This window comes from Carassius auratus, chromosome 9, assembly GCF_003368295.1.
Source record: "Carassius auratus strain Wakin chromosome 9, ASM336829v1, whole genome shotgun sequence".
Taxonomy (NCBI): domain Eukaryota; kingdom Metazoa; phylum Chordata; class Actinopteri; order Cypriniformes; family Cyprinidae; genus Carassius; species Carassius auratus.
The window spans coordinates 11,521,417-11,543,300 of record NC_039251.1 but is presented as its reverse complement, the minus strand read 5'-3'; the positions used below and the strand labels follow the sequence as shown (position 1 = coordinate 11,543,300).

At 36.9% G+C, this 21,884-nt stretch overlaps 1 protein-coding gene across 2 annotated transcripts in view; it reads right to left on the bottom strand.

The window, feature by feature from the left end:
- Positions 1-933: 933 nt before the first annotated feature.
- The window catches only part of LOC113108370 (uncharacterized), a 66,778-nt gene continuing 45,827 nt past the window's right edge, over positions 934-21,884 (bottom strand). For both annotated transcript variants that reach the window (XM_026271445.1, XM_026271446.1), the window contains exons 54-75: positions 21,168-21,404; positions 20,086-20,233; positions 19,647-19,893; positions 18,779-18,868; positions 17,977-18,076; positions 16,996-17,123; positions 16,196-16,283; positions 15,630-15,735; positions 14,403-14,457; positions 11,574-11,751; positions 11,121-11,236; positions 10,070-10,229; positions 9,670-9,923; positions 9,341-9,545; positions 8,122-8,231; positions 7,827-7,977; positions 4,506-4,640; positions 4,041-4,144; positions 3,339-3,431; positions 3,061-3,166; positions 2,590-2,727; positions 934-2,226 (exon numbers count right to left, since the gene is read on the bottom strand). In XM_026271445.1, the coding sequence (XP_026127230.1) occupies positions 2,125-2,226; positions 2,590-2,727; positions 3,061-3,166; positions 3,339-3,431; positions 4,041-4,144; positions 4,506-4,640; positions 7,827-7,977; positions 8,122-8,231; positions 9,341-9,545; positions 9,670-9,923; positions 10,070-10,229; positions 11,121-11,236; positions 11,574-11,751; positions 14,403-14,457; positions 15,630-15,735; positions 16,196-16,283; positions 16,996-17,123; positions 17,977-18,076; positions 18,779-18,868; positions 19,647-19,893; positions 20,086-20,233; positions 21,168-21,404 (3,051 nt within the window). In that variant the 3' untranslated portion in view covers positions 934-2,124. The remainder of the gene's footprint in view (positions 2,227-2,589; positions 2,728-3,060; positions 3,167-3,338; positions 3,432-4,040; positions 4,145-4,505; positions 4,641-7,826; positions 7,978-8,121; positions 8,232-9,340; positions 9,546-9,669; positions 9,924-10,069; positions 10,230-11,120; positions 11,237-11,573; positions 11,752-14,402; positions 14,458-15,629; positions 15,736-16,195; positions 16,284-16,995; positions 17,124-17,976; positions 18,077-18,778; positions 18,869-19,646; positions 19,894-20,085; positions 20,234-21,167; positions 21,405-21,884) is intronic.

The following is a 21,884-nucleotide window of genomic DNA, read 5'->3' as shown; positions in this document are numbered from 1 at the left end:
GGGGGAAAACAGTGCGAGCATCGTGTGTATCTGAATGGAAAAATGCACATATTGAGCACTCATTCCCAGAGACACGTAGCACAATTGTAGTCTCTTTTAACTTTAATATTCATATACACTAGTCCATATCGATATTTGAATCATTTTACAGCCCTAATATAGATGTATTCATTCAAAAATAGCCAAATCCCGTGACGTTCTGCTTTATACAACAAGTTCTTTTTTTTGACTGGATTCCGCGATTCAATCGGTTCGCAAACACAGACGGGGTGAATTTATGAATGAAAGTGTGAAAGTTCTGACACAAAACTAAGTTGTTACGTGTCCACACGCTTTTTTTAAGTGGGTTTATGTTCGACACTAGGCTAACGTTACATAGTTTTGCTTCATGTAGAATGATAAGGCTAATTATATATGAATTCCACTTTCTGAAACAACCTTACACAGTTTTGATAACGTTAATAATGAACACGATGTTCATATATCCTGCCTGTGATGAAATGCCGACTGCACACACACACATGCTTAGTCTTGGGATTCCACAACTTCCCTTGATCATCTTGTAATCCTTTCCGGCGCTGTATGTTTATTAGGAAGGTTGTAGAACTTAAATTCATAATTTGTTAGTTTATTGGAGGTACAGAAAACGACACAGCAACTCTTCGGAGTGATTGTCCCGTTTATTTCAATTGTCGCCAATGTTTTCCCCCACGGGCTAAATTCACATCACGTGACGGGGCGTTCCCGGGGGCGTTCCCAGACCAACCGTCTGTATCTATTAGCTTGTTTTTCTTTTATCGCAATATTGCAATGAAGTGAATATACTGTATGGGTTATTACATAGTTGCTTAATTTTTATTTACTACAATTAAAAAAATAATTGTTAACAAATAATATAAAAATATTTTATTAAAATATGATATGTCTAGATAATTTTCAGTGCGTGTGATTGATTTATTTTACAGTTGTACAATAGTGATTTGAATCATTTCCATTTTAATTTACTTATTGTATAATTCAAGTACAGTTTCTAACCCTTTACCACTTTCAGTGCAGAAATTTGTCAAATTTGATTTTAAAATACGTCTGTAACATGTAGTGGAGATATTTAGCTTTAAAATGCTACTATGAGGGGTTAAAAATTTGGATGGATGGATGGATAGAGAAAAGACAGAACATGCCTGAAATGCAGTCTGGACATTGGATAGTTCATCATTTCCACAGTGCAAAATTTTCTATGAAAAAAAAAAAAAAGATTTGCACACCTCAACTTGTGACATAAAAAACCAATTGCAGTACATTCAATAAGACAAACGCTTAACAACTGCATGTGAAAAATAGCATTAATGTAAAAATAAGCTTGGTACATTTTTAAAAGAGGAACCGTGCCTTGAAGCAGACAGAGGAAAGGGCCGATGAAATATTTAGTACATTCTTGAACAAGAGATGTGCCTTCCGAGAAAATATTAATGAGAGTGAAGATGTGCAGACATTGAAGAATCATTTATTTCTTGGAGCCAAAAAGGTCTTTGTGATTTATATCAACCCCAGACAAGAGCTGCAAGAGTGCTATTCACTCTAAATACATATTTAATTCTGTATTAAGGAACACATTGCTGGTTGTTTGTGTCAGTAATTCATGTTTTGATTAATGTATATGGAAGAGCTAATAACATTTCAAACAATTTAGTTAATAAATGACTTGATTTTCTTTGATAAGCAGCAGAGTTGTTTGATGACAAACGAAAGACTAATGTATTGCACTGAACTATGTAAACTAATATAGACTTTCTGCATATTAACCCTTTTAAGGTGATACAAATAGCATCAAACTTCCATATGAAGTTCCTCCAAAGTTGAGCAAAATTTGAACCCATGTTTGGAAGAGCAGAAAGAGTTAATTAACACATAATCATTCATATAAATCCACAATAATTATCCGTAAGGTATTTGGCGACTTCATTATTCTATAAAAAAATATTTGTTTTTTGTCTTTCATTGAAATAATCACAACACCAACATATGATATAGCCTATAAAATATTTCCTATGTATTAAATTAACATCTTTTTTTTTCTTTTCTTTTTTTTAGGTTATTTGAATGCTATAATGTCCAAGTATTCCATTAGTCCAATGCATTGTACGAGTCTAGACTGTCAGTGTCCATTCCTTGAGTGACTTCCTGTTCGTCTGTGTCCGTCTTCCCCATGGCAAAGTTAATGAAAACCTAAAGAGACAAGTCAAGACAATTGTTTAGTCACTACATCACCACCTGTGTCTCTTTTCATTTCTTTCCATTTCCACCTTTGTTTCCTGGCCACTAAACATTCAAGAGCTACTCTCTTGTTTACTCCTTAATTTGTATTTTGGTCTGTTGCCCACATGTTGACTTCAAAATGTAAACAATATAACCTAGTGTAAGGACTACTTTTATATGTCTGTTAAAGCTTGACAAATCACTGTGAACTGTAGTTGTATGGAAAAAAAGCTGTGTGAAAATTCTTCCAACAAACAGATCTCCCTTTGCGTTCCACAGAACAACAGCATGAGGGTAAATAAATAATAACCAAAAACAACGTATGCATCTCACCTCATCCAGAGTGGTCTGGCTGACTGAGAAGTGTTTGATTTGCAGTACAGCCTTGTTGGACTCCAACAGACCAAAGATTGAACCCACACCACCAGGAGCAACAGGCACATGGTACTCCACCATATTTGAGTGATGATCCTTTATGAACAGAACATGGACAGTGTTAACTTTTAAAATCGACTTTGAATGGTCACAACAGCCAATTTGTGACATTTTCTTCCCCCTTGGGGCTCCTAATAATGTAAGTATCCCAAAAACAGGCATAATTCAATTTTTATGACCATTTCCACACTCTGACCCATGGACCTGCTGTTTTAATTTTGCTGCTGTGCCTTCTAAGACTAAGCAAACATCCTATTTCTATTTGAATTGAGATACGGCATATTGCCGTCAAGTCAATCTACCAAACTTTTCAATCACTTGAACTTTTCAATAAGTTTTAACTCCATTATGATGTACTCTGTTTCTCACCTTCAGGCACATGCTGGGGAAATTCTGCTGCATGAAGTTACTGATCATATCTACATCGCAGGAGGCTCCAGCTAAGTGCATCTTCACCGTGAATCCTTTACCAAACCTGTCAGAATAACAGAGATTATTTTATCACCAGGGACAAAATTATGAAGTGTCTGCAGGAGATATCAGGCTCTAGAGCAACAATAAGAGTGGAAAACAAAAGGAGATGTGAGAGAACCATGGGAAATAATTGGTAGGAGGAAACACAGGATTCAGAAAGATAAACCACTGACCTGTTTTTGATGTGCTGTAAGGAACCGAGACATCTGAACTGTCCTTTTACCATTATAGCCAGACGGGTGCAAAGGGCCTCACACTCCTCCATGCTGTAGGACACAAATACATATTGCTGAAACTCTCCATTTATCTCTCTCCAAACCCATAAAAAAACTGTAGGAATTTAGATTTAAACATCATCATGTGAGGTTTGTTAGGGTAGGACAATATTTGGCTGAGATACTGTACAACTATTTGAAAACCTGGAATACACATACATATTTTAGAAAATCACCTTTAAAGTTGTCCAAATGAAGTTCTTAGCAATGCATATTACCAAAAAATAAGTTTTTATGTATTTATGGTAGTAATAGTTATAAATAATGTTTAATCTTCATACAGTTTAAATAGAAATGCATTTGAATAGATTTTGAAATATTTCTCTTCAATCTAAAATCTAATAGAGGGTTGCATAGTACAATGACAGTATAAAGGACAATTGCTGTCAATTATTTTTCTCAGTGCAAATAGGTCTTTATACAGGACATGAAATTATTTAGCTGCCTTTATAAATTTACAAATTGTCCCTCATATATGGATGTTCTTGGCATCAAAAAAGCTTCAAAACAACTGTTGACTCAATTTTGCCTTAATGTGTCATTACTACCAGCTGTTTGTTTGGAGGCACTGATGCAGTGTGAGTCAGGAGCGTTCATTACCTGTGTGATGTTAGGACAACAGCACATTTGCCCATCACTTGCTCAGAGATGATCTTCCAAAGGTGACGTTTGGAACGTGGGTCCATTCCAGAGCTGGGTTCATCCTGAGAGGTTAGACGAGACATGTTCAGTAAGAAACATGTGGGATGTTTCTCTGCGCTTACAGAACAAAAGACAAAGCCTAATGCCAAACCCACACATTCTCCAGGTAAATGCAATCGTGCAGTGCACAGAGCCAAAATTTTAAATCAGAATAACTAATATGCTCTAAGACTTTGGCCAAACAGCACACCAACGCATTTCAGAGGTGTTTGTAACAAGTCTGCAACATTTTACCCATTCAAACCCCTCTGAGCAAACACTCAAGACAGCATGCAATACAGTGATTTATAGTGTAGCTGTATGATTTACTAAACAGCAACTAGTCTCAGCTTGGATAATGGATAATGTGCATTTTCTGCTCACCAGGAGAAGGATCTGAGGGTTTCCGATCAGGGCCAAGGCTGTCGACAGCTTCCGGCGTGTTCCACAACTGTAGCTCTCACTTGTGTTGTGTCTATGGTAATTCAGCTCCAACTTTTTCAACAGATAGTTCACAACCTGGAGAGAACAGACCAAATGGTAATGAGAAAACAGATATTTTGATCTTTACATTTTCTAATTAGTATTATTATTATTATTATAAACAAGAAAAGCAAACCAAATCACTGTAAATTGCAATTTTTATTCAGAAAATCACAATTACATTCACCCCCCAAATGAAGCTGCCTTATTTTAAAGCGCATTCCACAAACTTATAGTTCGGTCATAATTTCCCTACAATTTATTTTTGATTTACAAAGCAATAATTGTCCCCAAAAAGGCTTAACAAGTTGTTATAACACATTAACTGTGTGGTCTTAACATCATAATGAGTCACTTTGAATAATGTTTTGATTAAATGCCTGTTGACATTTGACCCCACGCAGAGCATGTCATGGTTTCTGCATTCATTTAACTAATTGGATTCATACATCAAAGGATCCAAGTAGACATTCAATGAATTTAAATAGCTTCTCATAAACCTACAAGAAACCATAAAGAACTCTCAGTTTAACAGGGGTTATATGCACCCACAGATCATCTTTTGGGTCGGCATTGTACTGCACGCTTCCCTCGGGACATCAAAATTTACCAGCCGTTTCCTCTAAATCCTCTAATCCAAGTTAATGGACCAAACCGCAAAAGCCATTTCAAAGTTTCAGCAGCTTTTACACAAAGCCTTGGTAGCCAAAAGATGACTGATGGTATTCATAGATTGTTAAGTCAATTCCTTCCCTGCCCTTTTTATACAAGGGTAACATCATCATTACAAGCTGCTGGTTTTACTTCATTTTCGGCAAAGTTGCACTTTATATTAACTTTACTTTTAAAATATACAGACAGCCAGACATGGGTATTTCACTATAATTTACTCATCCTTATGTAATTTCAAACCTGTGTGACTTTCGTTCTATTAACACAATCCAAAAGGATCAATTTTGCAGTATGTTCAAGCAGCTCTCTTACAATGAAAGTGGATTGTGTCTAGAGATTGTCAAGCTCCAGAAGGGGGAAAAAACAACACAAAAGTAGTCAAATATGACTTATATTATATTATAATATTCTTAAAGACTTCTGAATCCAAATGGTAGCTTTTTGTGAGAAAAAGAACAAATTACTCCATGACATTCTTTCCCTTTGTCACCATCCACTTTCACTGTATGAACAGCATGAGGTGGAGTAAACATTACTAATGTAATCAAATACTGTAGGCGGCAAGCTTCATAGAAAGCATCTTAATTGATAAACTTTTATCTACAAAGAGACACCGTTTTCACAATTTCTGTGAATGACTCACTTCTGAGAAGGTTCTAAGACTGTAAAAGAATATATACATTATTTGAGATTCTTTTTCTGCAGGCTAACCATGTACCAGCAGAGACAACCCTGAATTGCGTTTGAGCCATGTGCTCATAACCTCATAAATGTGTCTGATCATAATGGAGCTGATATATTCAGTTCAAACAGAAGGCTTCTTGATCGAAATATTGCACGGATGCAATACAGAGAAAATAGTGATTTATCTTCTTAACAGTTCTCCTATGTATCTTCAGTGATTTAGCTGTGGAAAACAGCACAGCCGGTTCTGCATTACAAAAATGGATGTCTCTGACTCTAAAATTTGATTTAGAAGCTCATTTATTCCACACATTTACCTATTTATTGAACGTTGGTGTCTTTTCTCATATTGACATTGCTGCTGCTTTGTAAAAGCAATCAAACTATGATTCAATGTTACACATAGCATAAAACTGAACACATTCAAAAAATGTTTCGTTTAATCAGAAACACTATTCCAGCTTGAAATTAATATTCATAATCAGTTGCTAATATGACATTGCAACTCGCATATTCCCTCAGGTTTCAATCTTAAGGAAAACTGATAAAGAGTTCACATCTGCAGCCAAAGGCAAGTTTTACAGAAGTGCTTTTGACCAATAATCCTGAGAGAATGCAAGATTAATTAGCTTCCTCACTAATCAATATGGAGGAGAGCCAACAATTTCCTGTCAAATGCAATATTCAGATTATAGTAAACTAAGATCTATTCCTATCTTACTGGGAAGTCCAGCAGGGATTTCCGAGCTGGTCGAAGAATAACCAATGATGTTAGTTTCAAGTTTATAAAAGACTGGCCTGCAACAGCAGCATCTCAAACTAAATATATGCTGGTCTTTTCAAACTGTTAAAACCGATTTCCTGACATTTGTACGTGTGTGGAAAGACGTTTTCAGGCTAGAGTACCACTTGACGAAAAACAGATGCAAAATCTCTCTTAGAGTGTTCAAATATATCAGTGGATTGTGACATGATTTAACAGATAGCTGTCTGTTTCACCTCATCTCTTGCCTCTCATTTCAAATCATCAAACTCTATTAGCAGCATACATTTAATGTAGTTGCACATAATAAGGGATGTCAAAAGTACTCGAATTTCCAAATCAAGTTGATGTCAAAATTTAATATTCTCTGTCTCTCTGTATTATCGCATGGGTACTGACTCAATAAGTTCTTAGCAAGTGCTTCCTAACTGACAGTTGACTGCTTTTAAACTTGTGCATGTATGACTTCTACTTTAGATTTAATTTGCTTATATATACACATAGCATACTATGTTAAAAATATTGTATAATACAGTGATACTTAAAAAATTACTGCGATATCAGTTTTTTTATTTCAATATATTTTAAAATGTAATTTATTTGTCGCAAAACTGAATTTTTAGCAGCCAATTAGTTAATAATTGTCACATGATCCTTCAGAAGTCATTCTAACATGCTGATTTAGTGCTCAGGAAACATTATTATTATTATCATCAATGTTTAATATTAATATTTGTTGTGGAAATCATGATAGATTTTTCATGATTTGCTGATAAATAGAAAGTTCAAAAGAAAAGCATTTATTTGCTATAGAAATATTTTGTAACACTATAAATGCACTGACCACATTTGATCAGTTTAATTGTATCCTTGCTAAATAAAAGTATTAATTTATTTAAAAAAAGATTACTTACTGGCCCCAAACCTCTGAGCTCTTAAAACTGGCACTTTGACTAGTATCAAATAGTGAAATATAAGTACATTTTTGACATCCATACACAGAGGTACCATCACAACGGAAAACATGCACTTTTGTAGGTCACTTTGATAAGAAACTGGCCTCGGCCAGAACGAAACAGACACTGATATAGCTGTGACCTTACCCGGTCAGTCTCCCTCTTGGAGATGCCCCTGATGCGGGCGTAAAAATAGAGATGTTCTTCTCCAGTCAGGAGGTCATCCAGTGCGTCCACCTGGGGGCAGTAACCAATGTTTATGCCCTCTCTCCTGCAGTCTATGATGTCAACCATTCTCCTAAGGACACAGGCCAGGGAGATTTATGAACATGCAATGAAACCAAACACAAATGTCTAGTAAAAGAGTCTGAGTGCATTAGAAAAAGATGGTGTGCGACAGTAAAAGTAACCAATCAAGTTTTTAAAGGGGGGAAAAAGGTACCCGTCAATGTCACGAATCTTGGCCGAGCCGTCAGTAGGGCTAATGTCTCCTGTCAGCATCTTGAAGGTAGTGGTCTTTCCTGCACCATTGACTCCCAGCAATCCAAAGCACTAAGGAAGATATTGACCTTCCATTCATTTACATTGAATGTTTTGCTGTCATCGATTATTCTTAAGAGCTTAATAAATCTTCTATGAAAAACCATTCGGAACTGAAATATAATGAAGCACAGCATACGCCAAGTTCCTTAAACAAGACTTTCTGGGAATATAGCTGAATTTCCCCTCTGTGACCACATCAACATGCACAATTTCAGATAATTCATTTATTATGGTTCAATACTTATTTATTTGGCCATTTCATTTAATGTTTGAAATTACCGAAAGTACTTTCTTAGTATGCATTTATTTCATATTATAAATCCTAATATTAGTATGGAACACCAACTTTTCACAATCCAGTCAATTCTCATTGCACAAAATCAGATATCAGTTTATGTTAAAAATCGGAAACACTACAGAGAAAAAGTTTGGAGTTAAACAAGTCTCTTATGCTCACCAAGGATGTATTTATTTGATCAAAAATACAGTACAAAGAATACTATAACAAAGTCTAAATGTTTAATATTTTGATATATTTGAAAATGCGATTTATTCCTGTGATGGCAATGCAGTTTTCAACAGCCATAACTCCAGTCTTCAGTGTCACATGATCAATTGGTGCCCAGTTATTTTTCTTTATACTTAATGCTCAGTTATTAATAATGTTACTTATAAAAACAGTTTTTGCTGCTTAATATTTTTGTGGAAACCATGATATTTTTTTTCAGGATTTGTTGATGAATAAAAAGTTCAAAAGAACAGCATTTATTTTAAATAGAAATCTTTTATAACATTATAAATGTCATAATGTCACTTTTAAACAATTTAATGCATCCCTGCTGAATAAAAGTACTAATTTATTTCCTTGCTTACCCCAAACTTCTGAAAGGTAATATATATATTATATAATATATATAGTTTCTTCCAAAATATTAAACAGACTTATGCTCACCAGCAATAAAAAATTTGAACTAATAAACTTTTGACTGGTAATGCGTACTTCATATTAAGAAAGTAAAATGGGTTGCGGATGGCAATGTATGTTTATTATAATACTGGAATTTTCTTGTGCATATAAACGCTCTCATTATAAATATTAATATGAAAATAGCACAGACCTCTCCAGCTGGGATGCCGACAGACAGCTTCTTCACCGCCTGGACCCTCTTGTTCAGGTTTTGATACACCTTAGTCAGATGCTTAACCTGCAGAATATCTGCATGTGCATCGCCACGGTCCATACGCAGACGTTCAGCCACCACATCTTCATCTTCATTGGGGCTATAGTTCTGAACAACGTTCTTCTTCCAGCAGAATAACCATCTACAACAATATACACAAATGCATAACTAATGTAAAAATTGTATACTGCACTTCAAAGTCAAATTTCAAAAAGTAGTTCTGTGCCAGCCAGTTTGAATCCATATTGCCAGAGCCTCAGGTATACCTGACTTTGCGAATGAGCGTCTTGTTAAGTAGCAGGCGAAGTGTGAAGCAGATGAAGCCCTGCAGGAACATGGAGATGTACATCCAGCCCAGAACATCCATGCTGAACGGGTTCTTGTAGGCATCCACTCCGAAAGCACTCAGGATCTGCACCTGCATGTCAACCCTTGCCAACTCCATCAAACCATTGCCAAAGCTGAACTGAGGGAAGACTAGGAATATGTTGCTCATGGTATGGTACACATCCAGGATGCTCTGAAATGGACAATGAAAGCAAGTTAGAGAATGAAGAACGATGAGCAAAACTTGCCTGGTAAAAAAAAACATATATATACAACAATACAGAAAATTGTACAGTTACATTTTTAATACATTTGGGGGTGAAATGACTCTACTCTCACCTGGTCATTCTGGTTGAGCTGACCCAGGAAGTAAATAATGGATGTGGAGATGATGGTGTTGACACTGATGAAGAGATTGATGCAAACATAACCGATAAAGGCCATTTCTGTATCCTTGAATACCGCAGACAGAAGATACATCCAAGGGAAGGTGGAGAAGCTGGAAAGAAACCATGAAATCAATGTGGTAAGTGGCAAGCTTCAAAGACTCATCTAAAGAGAAGAATTACAACATGGAGGAAGACAAAAGAGCCATAGAAAGACTTCTACTATGAGCTTAGCAAAGAAAGGGAGACTATATTCCACAGTTGAGCTAAGAGGCCGGAAGATAAATGAGTTCATCTATTTCCTCTTCGTGAAGCATTCTCTCTCCTCTTCAGCACCACAGAATGATCTGCTTTTTTATTCATTACTCTTGGTGATTGGGGTGGCGGGGTCAAGGAAGAGGATGTGTTTAAACCAAGGGGTACTGTGTGTGTGTGTGTGTATGTGCACGTTCCCTGGCCTGTGTGAGTGTATTGTTAGTGTTAGCAAGTCCACACCGCTCAGCTAAACAAAAGCAATTAAGCAGGTTGAAGGGAAAGTGGTGGGATCGCTGTGATGTGTGGTTATTTATGGGCCGGGTGCCGTTGAGCTCACAGGCGGATGAATGCGGGCCAGACTGCTGACTTCACACAATGAAGGGCCTCACAAGCAGCCAATGGAGCTCTGAAGCCTAAAGACTGACTGTGAGTGGCCTCAATGCTCTCCACAATGCAATTAAATGGGTGACAGAGAGTGTGTGAAATCGCTTGTTCAGAGCCCAGGCCTTGCAGGAAAGCTTCGGGCAGCTCTCCTCTTTCTAGCAGAGAGCCCGGTGTTTACCTGAAGGATGACGCATTAACTAAAACTTCCTCTTTTGCCAAGGCTGCAACGTGTAGCATTTGCTGAATAATACATTCATGAAGCTCTAGTGCCTTGAGGACCTGTCAGCTCTGAGACGTTCTAATGAGACGTCTGTCTTATGACAGGAAAATCTCTGGTGGTAAAGGGAACTCTAATGTATGCTGACCCAAATAGCACCAGTAGAAGTGTGACCGCGCCGAGGTTCTGCCTGTCTGTGAATGCTGAGAGCTGGAACGCTGCTATCATCGCCACCGAGAGGAGCACGGGAACCATATAAAGAGCCTGCAATGACAACACAAAGACCTTGTAAATACAAACAGTCTTATGCATTATGCAGTTTTGTTATTTTACATCCATGCATTTGGCAGATGCTTTTATCCAAAGCAACTTGCATTGCATTCAAGGTATTAGTTCTTTTTCAAATCCATGGCGCTGATACGATATACTGTTTCGGATATTACTAATATTAAATTAATTATGTAATGGTTATTGTTAGTCCAATTGAACCTGTATTTCATGTAGTCTAGCTTATCATTTCTTTTTCATGGGTTTTTGGATTTTTTACAGATCTATGCAATGGATCTCAAAGGCTGAAATCTATCGATTAACCCTGAAGTACCATATCATAGAAGAAGTTGATGATCCAGTAGAAAGGTTCGCTGATGCCAGAGATCTGTTGGAGTCTTTTGGAGCCCGTGTGATGTTCCTGAACCTCATAGATGACAAAGCTGGCCGTCATGATGGAGTAGCCAGTGAGCACACAGAGAGCAACCAGGATGCTGACCAAACCGCTCACCCTTTAGGAGAAAAAAAAGAAAGATCTCAATCTTAAAGACATGGACTTGTGAGTTGAGAGCCTCTGACTTTGTGTATCCATTTGTATGTACTAGAAAATGTATTATTTATACATTCTGTATAGTTTGTTAAATTTTAAATATACCTACATTTGTTGAAAGTAGTCTTTTATGCTCACAAATTTATTTGACAAAAAATACAATGGAAACAGCAATATTGTGAATTATTATCATTATTATTATGAACTCTTCTCTGTTTCTATATATATATAAATAGGTACATATCTGTAAACTTTATATAGATATTCTGTGGCATTTAGAGACAATTTTAATGCATGTCATGCTGCCTTAACCTTACAATACAAACTGCACTTCATATTTCCTACAGTCTCTCACATGAGCTTAACAGTGTTCTTCAGTCAAGCTCGGTGCATTTATCACGGCATCACACACAGTGAGGAGAAAAGATGAAAGCCGTAAGAATTAAGATCTCTCTATCAGTTGGAATTGTGTAAGACAGAGTCAGAGACGATCAAGAGTTCGGTCTCAGCAGGACACTTCTCCTTCTACCAGACACCAGCTGAGCTTTTGCCTTTAATGCTGCCCCTCTGCATCCCATCTCTGCTCTCAACAACTGTGCCTCCAAAAAAAATTCTGAGAATGGAGGACAAATAAGAACGAACTGATCTCAGGGAAAGACAGAAGACCTATACCACAGAGAGTTGAGTCTGAACGAAAAAGCGGAGATCACTTTATATTCAGATGAGAAGGACTCAGTTGGTTGATCAATGAAGAAACTAATTAGATTGTACTGGTTCTCTACAGCTTTAGACTTTTCTGGACTAGTGTTCCTCAGCTTGTGGCTTATTTAATTACATTCAGTCTCACTTAGAGAAAACTTTTCCAGGCAGTTGGTGGTGCAATAAAAATGACAAACCTCATGATAAAATAGCACTAAACTATGGTTAAAACACTACAGATCATTTTGATTTTACCTAAGATAACAACATATGTATAATTCAAAATTATAGCTACCACCAAATAATCAGATTTCATCTGCTATGAGACAAGGTTAGCAATCACTGATTAAAATATGTAACTGAAACATAATCTTTAAGATTTTGAAGTTGATTCAATAGAGTGCTGCAGGGATGACGCAATTTTGTAGAAAGGTTCCATTGAAAAAAAGCCAATTGGCTTCCAAAGGGTAATACCTTTTGGATTAGTGCAGAAAATAAGCTCTGTGACCAACAAAAGTTTAGGATTCTTACACGTTTGGATCATTAGTATCATCTTCACAAATAAACAAAACTAAACTAAACACAATTGGTAGAAGTAAACGGTTACATGCCTTCACTATCCCAAGCACTAAGTTTTCAACAAATCTTTATTCAAAATCTACAAGTTGGGAGAAGGTTCGAGAGTTTGCAAGAGCATGAGTAAAAATACAAGAAGCCAGTAAAAGTAGACAATAGCGAGTAGATGAGTTTTTCCGTTCTGCATGAGGATGATTAATGTCCCAAACAATCTCTTGTTAGCCACTTGTTAGCAACTGTCTTTTTGAAGACATGTATAAGCTTAAAAAATCATGAGTGGGGTTTTACTGATGTATACTGTACATCAGGGATAGGCAACTCCGGTCCTGGTGGGCCACTATCCTGCAGAGTTTAGCTCCAACCCTACACACCTGGACAAGCCTTTCAGTGTTTTCAGGATTACTAGATAGATACAGGAAGGTGAGTTTTTATGAGGGCTGAAGCTAAACTCTGCAGGATAGTGGCCCTCCAGGACCGGAGTTGCCTATCCCTGCTGTACATGTTGTAGAATAAAACATGAAAATATTTTGAGCTTGGGTTAACTTCAGACCTTATTTCATCCATTTAACCCTGGAAATCTCAAACTGCAAACTTGATTCTGGGCTTCAGGATTCCTTCCTGCAGTACTATATTTATACTTCAAACAGCTGCCTGAGGCTGTTACCAATATGGCCACCAAGTGCTTGACTTGCCTTAAAGGGACTTTGCTTTTGATAGAAATGTCTGGTATACAAATGCATTTCTTTCTATTCTTTCAGCTACTCACAGAGGCTTTTTTGAGTAGCCAATCTATTCTTCTTCCTTTTCCTGCCTTCTCTGCATGTTGTCTTCCCTCTCAAGAAATCTCTTTCTCTGGCCTAAGTAGCAGGCGTCAAGCCAGACTCATCCCAGCTGCGAGAATAAGACAATTGCGCTCATTTTACAGAGCGTGTCTTTTAAATTTAGGCACGGTTGAAATTGCTCACAGTGTTCAAAATACAAGCATGTTTGGGTGGCGACACTGAATCAATTAACCTCTGAACCACCTTCAGAGTAAACACACATTATATTGGGTTAGTAATCAATAAGCCAAGCTCAAGAAAAAAATCAAAGAGGAGTAAATACAGGAGTCAAATTACATTAGTTCAAGTGCTCCAACAGAATGCTTGTATATCTCATCTAAAGCCCATCATTTGGCTGATTGCTTTCCTTTCCCCACCACTGGGTCTGTGATTTTGTACCGGCCGCCCCACTAATACACTCAGTCTGTATTTGGTCCAACACCAAAGTACTTTATCTGTTTTATCTGCCAGACAGAAGGACGTGCAAACATGCATGGATATGTGTGTGTACGCTTACATGACATCCTCGTCTTGCACTTGGCCAGGGTAAGGGTGGCTGGATATGGAGATGGCTGTAAAGAGAGATTTTAGCACATGAGTAAATATACATTTGCCCGGTAAACACGTGACCAGCGATCTGCTCCTCCCATGAACCTTTTCTGAATTTATGCTCTGTTTTTCCCTGAATGACTTCACCGGCTACATTTGAATAAATGAATCCCCCCTTTCCATTACTGACTGGTGGGATTGCATTAATCTTGCCTGGAGGCGGACAGTGAATCTCAGCCACTGGGCCAGTCTGGCAGTGTTGAAATAAGACCAGCTCTATTCCTTCATTTTCAGTTCTCAGCACCTCTAATTAGAATTCAGACCGCTCTGCCTCATGGTGGGAGACAGAAAATACACACTGCCCTCTGTCTAAGGGTAGTGGAATTACATGACTGTCAGTCACAGAAGCAAGGATTATATTTAAAAGTACTGCAAAAAAACATATTTTAAATAAACCTAGTAATTATTGATATGTGAATACAAGAAGAACCTAGCTGTGTTCTTTGCAGTCAGTTAGAAGGTCTCCTCTTGTCTAAGTGAGCGCTTTCGCTCAGAATAAGCTGCTAAGTGGATTAGACCTTACACAGTGAGTCAAAACTTTAGATATACAAGTCTAAGGGCACATTAACTCAAGTTAACCTAACACATTTAATCTGTAACACAACGTGGAAAATATTAGATATACAGTATCCTACCATTCAAAAGTTTGGGGTTGGATATTTTTTAAAGATATTTTAAAATGTTTTTGAAAGTCTTTTATGCACACCAATGCTGCATTTATTTGATCAACAATAAAGTAACAAACAGTAATATTTAGAAACAGTATTACAAATTAAAATATATTTTTAAATGTAATTTATTCCTGTAAAGGGAAAGCTGAATTTTTAGAAGCCATTACTCCAGTCTTCAGTCACATCATGATCCTCAGAAATCATTCCAAGATGCTGGTTTCATGCTCAAAAACACTTCTCCTTTGTTGAAAACTGTTGTGGTGCATAATATATTTATATTTAATACATGTATTTAATACTTTATATCAATATCAAATTAATGGATCTTTTTTGAATATATTATTTTTTTCAAAAAAATCACATTACTGACTCTTTTAAAACTTTTGAATGGCAGTGTACGTAAAGTTTTACAGATTCTAGAAACTGCAAAACTACACAGTATTAGAGAGAGAGATTTAACAAACCATATTGTTGCCGTTTCTCTTTTGGCAGATTGGATCTCAGAATAAAGTTGTTAAGGCTGTTGAGGTAGGCAGGCATGGTGTGGTGACCTTCTGGATTATACCAAACCTGTGAGAACACAAATATTAATTCAATGCACAACAATATCTTAGGATTCACTTTGTAAATGCTCTGTTTCAAAAAGTATAAAAACTAACAACTCAGTTTTCTAACAGGCTTAAAAATACACAGCTGGGTTATAATATTCGGTAGTGCATTTGTACTAAAATTTGGACTCAACAATTTTATATATATATATATATAAGGTTTTTTTGCACATTGCATTCTTCACAAAGAATGCATACACTATTGCCCAAAAAAAAAGCATTTTAGAGGGCAACATAATTATACTGCCTACCTTTTGGAACAGCTTTCACATCATGAGGGTGATTATGATGCATTAAAATGCTGCCTACGTGGCAGCTTACTGGGTTTGGAACATAGCCTGCTAGTGTCTACATAAACTGCCACGTTGGGACTATGAGCCACTTTGCCATTGTGGCAATGTAATATCACTCATCCAAATTACCTTACTAAGGGTTCTGTTCTCTGGCACATCTAACATGTCCATCTTAAGATCAAAGGGAAGAGGCTTTCCGAAGTCCCAGCCTCCATATCTGAAACAAAGCACAAAACAACTTACGTTAGTTATGTCCTGGCTGGTGTAACATTTTGTTCACTTGTTGTACACATTTAGTGGAACTTTTTTTTTTTTTTTTTTTTTTTGATGCCTTTTATACATTTGTGTATGTTTTATACTTCATGGTTTATAGGATTAAACAATTTTATATATATAACTGGACTGTGCATGCAAATTTATGCTCTTACCTACATTCTGTACACATTAAATCTCAATTAATTTAACAATAAATTTAGTGTTTTCAGACACTAAGGGCATTTTCCTTGATATACTGTTAATGAATAGTTTTATGCCTTTGTTGGATTTCCACTCAATTTATTACAAGAGCTGTGATTTGCTTTTTTTTTTATTACTATTTTCACCAGCTCACAGAGGCAGGACTCTGTATTATATTACATTTTTTTGGAAGAGCAATGTATGAATAATAAATGTTAGCCTTACTATTTTAGGTGTAATAAAGTATTTTCATGCCAGCAGCACGCCCCAGTGCTGTGTGCTATTTGACTAGGATGGAAAATGTCAGCTGGTCGGAAATGCCACGGTAAAGACGGGATAAACTGAAGTGCTTCCTCTTTAATTATTAATCAGCCTACCAGCGGTTCATAAATTCCTTAATATTCCACCTCGCCATATTTTGAACTTGTGAAATTAGTTTAATGCTGTGAAATGCTATGTGTGATCAAATTCACCTGATCCTGATGAAGTCATTGGCAGTGGCCAGCAGGTAGTTCTCTGTGTTGATGCCTGTCAGGTTGTAAACAATCTGGGATGATGGATTTCTTTTGTGAGGTGGTTCGTAATCGGATGCAGGACATGACTGAAAGGGAGAAAAAAGTGAGTGATTTTCTGAACAGAAACCATAATAGTAATTTTAACAATTTGATCCCTGTCAAGGGTGGATTTGGCCACACCCCACAGGAAGCTGAATTGCTATGACAGGAAGAAGAGCATGCACAACATCAACACAAATTTGGCGACAAAACATTATTTATTACATCATCAACTAATTAGGCCTTTTTAACTATTTCTAATATGTCATTATTTTTCCTCAGTTGACATATTTCCCTAAACTAAGTTAAATTCTCTTAAAAGGTTAAACGAAATTGAATAACTTGAAGAAAAAAAAAATAGCCAACAAATGATTTAATTTCATGGAGAACCACAACGTGAAAGCTTTTTTTAAGTCATAACTGAGTTTGAAAGGCCACCTATAAAACATACGTAATTTGAGTTATAACAAATTACATATGTTTTATAGGTGGCCTTTCAAACATAAATTATTAATAAAATATAATGTTTAAGTAAATAACATATGTTTTGTTCACAATGCCATTTGTGTCTAGTTGTATGTAATTGTTTACATTACATTATTTTTCATTATATGATTTAAAATGATTAAACATTCCATGTTTCTACTTGCTTAAATTAGAATTTCCATTCTGCATTGTGTTTGTTTCCTCGTTGTTGCCTTAAAGTCAGGAATTTAATTTAAAAGGCATTCTGAAATCAATTCTGAAGGGCGCGCAACCCTGCTGTGATCAACAATCTCCTTCACGCTATCAAAACACTAATGATCTTTATCAATATTTAAATGCTGAGAGATGCTCATCATTGAGGATATGTGATAATGTTGTTTTTATGTTATGATGGTTATGCTCTGTTTGACCCACCTGCACTTGGTTGCTACACTTGCAGGTGGTATATGTAGCAGAGCTGTTGCCTCTGGAGATCCAGGTCTCACTTCCTGCAGTAGGTCTCTCTTTGCAAAGCCTGTAAAAAATAATAATAATGTTTACTTGTAGCAAAAAGAAGAAAAATACAATATTATACTGTACGCGCAGGAACAGTGTGATGATTATTTGGAAGGTATCAGTGAAAAATCGATCCTATAAACAGGAAATGCATGAGAAATGCAAATGATGCCTGGGTGAATCTCACAAAAATATGTGCGGAGAGGTTCTTCTGTGAGATTTACGCCCATATACAAGAGCATTGTTATAAGCTCTTACAGTGGAATTACAAAAGGCAGCGCTTTCAGATGTGTGGGTGAAAGGGGAAAATAGAAAAACAGTGAGCAAGAAAGCAAGAGAGTGTTTGTGAGCGAGTTACAGAGTGAGGAAAAAAGTAAGATGAGCCAAGATGGGAAAATAGCATGATAAAAAACAGTGATAGAAAACTAAAAGTGGCACATTAGTGTGATGAAATTGACCAGGAACACAAGAAGACCCACTGAAACAAGCAGACAGTGTATCAGAGTCCCAGTGCTCAGCAAAAGAGACAGCGATCAGAGCTTAGGAACAGACCTGCGAAGATCAGAGGGGCTGAAATCATAGCCGGCAAAAATGAAAGCCATTTGCAGTGCCTAGGTGAGCTGATGCTGTGATATGTAATCACTCATGCCTTAGAGCGGCCTGCAGCCTGATTACTGAGCTCAGAGTTCTGGGTCACTAAGACATATGGATTATTACTTACGAATCTGTGGGGTCTCTCATGCAGACGTGGTCAATGCCTGGATAAGACATCATGGAATCTACAAGACTGCTGGCGGTGGGATTCTGATTGCTGTGAAGGGAACATGCAATGACAATGTTTAAGACTGGGTGAAATTTCACTCTATTTGCTATTAGTTTGATGGATACCAATAAATAAACAACATTAGAAATATTGCAATGGTTCTATGTGCTTTTCTTTGGTCATTAGTTGCATCAGCAAAATGTGGCAATTAGCCAGTGATCTGTAATAATAAAAGGTATTTTAAAAGAATCTCTGCAATAAACATCATTAACAGCAAGGAATTCAAAATATTGTAGATAAGCAGTTATTTTGAATCCGTTTTTTGTTTCATTCAATGAACAATTAGTTAGCATCATTCACGCAAGTCTTGATGAGGCATTTCATATGCTTTGAAAAACTGCATTAAAATATAAAGTATACGGAGGTAAATATTGTTGTTTATTGTGTATTTTGCATAAAAAAACTGATTACATGTCATTATTTCCTTGTGTTCATTTAGTAATAAAAAAACTCTAAAGAAAAATGGCCTGATAATCTGCCAGATGCTACATTTTACTGTATTTTACTTCTTGAATTTATAAAAATCAACTTTTTAGGCAAGATTAAATAAAATAAAATACATTTTGGTATATTTTCAATAATTAACAGATGACAATGTATTAAGTGGTAACAACATTATCAACCTTCTTTTAAGTAGATCATCAAAACAGGAAACAAACAAGGTCACGGGTTGGATTTATGTAAGTCACTTTGGATAAAAGTGTCAGTAAAGTACCCCTATTTCCTACATAATAACAGGCAAGTCACAGAAAAAAGGGAGTCTAACCTGAAGAAGCTATACTGTTCATCAACATGGTACAGAGCAGGAGAAAGCACAATCTTGGGAAAGTGCTGAAGATCATTCTTGATGGAGCCTAGGCCCATGGCAGCAATTACAAAGAGTACAGGCAACAACACCTGGGAGAACAGCCCCTTCCAGTCCCTCCTGGAGTGGTGCACGCGTTTCAGCAGCATGGCCATCGCCCGCTGCGCAGTCAGAGTGAACCCACGCACAACTGAGGTCCCAGTGAGGCCTATAAGAGAGACGAAGTGAGTGTGCCACATGAGACAGAGGCAATCATATCATCTCTTCAATCCAGTCAAATTCTATAGATGAGCTTTCAAAGTTCAAAGCTTTCAAGGGGTGTTTGGGGAAGTACAGGTCATGGAACTAATATTCCACAAACTGCTGCAAGAATCTAAACTAGTCCTAAAAGCCAACTTACTGGCTTTCTCTCCAAGGTACGCGTTGTTGAATTCGTCAGGAATGCTGTCTCTTGAGGCAAACATGTCATTGGCTATCACAGACTCTGATACAGACCAGGTGTCACTTTCTTTGGGCTCCAAGTCGTCTCGAGTCAACTGCAGGAACACCTGAGAAAACACAGCATTTTTATGAGTGCACCTGGACATGACTGTATCATGTTTTCCTATGTTTTTGTTAGCATAACATTATTGCAGTGGTTCTTAACATCCCTCCCCGCCGTGCTTTTTTAACTTCATGTTAACCATATTTAACTTGACATTTTCTACAATTCCCAATCCTTCATAAATAATACTTCATAATAATTTGTACATTTGTTTTAAATATATATTTTTTTGTAAATAGAAAACCCTACAGCTATGTTTCCCAGTGTAAAATGTGTAAATACTGGTGGCCATTTGTGAATTTGGAATGTTGAATCATGCAAATTCATCTTTAAAGGCAAAGGTCAAAAACTTTTTATTTTATTATTAAAGCCATTTTACACCAAGAATGATAAATGTAGCAATAATGATAATTTGTATAGTTTTCGTTCTAGGGTGTGAACAGAAATATTCCGAGAGAATATTTTTTTTTAAATCTCCATTTTGAAGATAAACAAAAGTGAACTAAAGCCTTGGCCAGGTTGGGAAACCCTGCATTAGATTACTAAAATAAGAAGTTTTCATAAATGCCATTTCAATGGAGAAGTTGTAGCCTAATGGTTAGCGATTCGGACTCGTAATCCAAAGGTTGCGAGTTTGAGTCTCGGGCCGGCAGGAATTGTGGGTGGGGGGAGTGAATGTACAGCACTCTCTCCACCCTCAATACCGTGACTGAGGTGCCTTTGAGCAAGGCACTGAGCCCCAACTGCTCCCTGGGCTTGCAGGCTTGCACTTTATGAGCCAAGGATCCCAGGGAACCTATTATGGTTCAGCTTCCTTTGGCAGTCTTGGGCTGCACAGCCTGAAGCTTTAAAGGTCGCTGGGCAGTCACTCTGAAGCCCAGTGGAACTGGCTGAGTCCATAATCCAGCCCTGCACCTGGGTCTTCATCTGATAATTACCTCTTCCAGGGTGGTGTCGGAAATGCCATAGCAGCCCAGCTGAAGCTTATCCAGATTCTGATCCAGACTGGTGAGCAGAGAGTGGTACGCAGCTGCATTCTGGGGGGTGTATGGTGGGAGGACATAGACCAAATCGCCCACCTCTCCCTCCTTCTGCCGAGCGTCAGGCAGGTGCGACTGAATGAAAGCCCTTAGTTCTTCAATGTTAAACTTTTGGTTTGAATCAGGAGACTGAACCTGAACCAAAAACATAGAAATACATGTTTAAAAAATATGACAAATTATAAAATATAAGTTCTGGAATACCACAATGACACATTTTTACCACAATAATAGCATGGTACATGAATACAATAATCATTATATGCCATTAAAAATATACAACTATGACTAAAAATGTATGGTAGGTAAGTTTTTTTTTTTTTTTTTTTAATACAGGTAATTAGCAAAAGATAGTTTAAAATTATCAAGGGTGACAGTCAAGACATTTATAATGCTATAAAAGACTTCTATTTCAAATAAATGGTGCTCTTTTGAAAGTTATATTTATTAAATAAAACTGAAAAAAGTGGATCAAAACTGCCACAAAAACAGATAAAATATAGCAAATAAATGAAATTGAAATAAAGCACCACAGACGTTTCAACATCGATAATTATAAGAAATAAGCAGCACATCAGCTTTAGAATGATTTCTGAAGGACCATGTGACACTGGA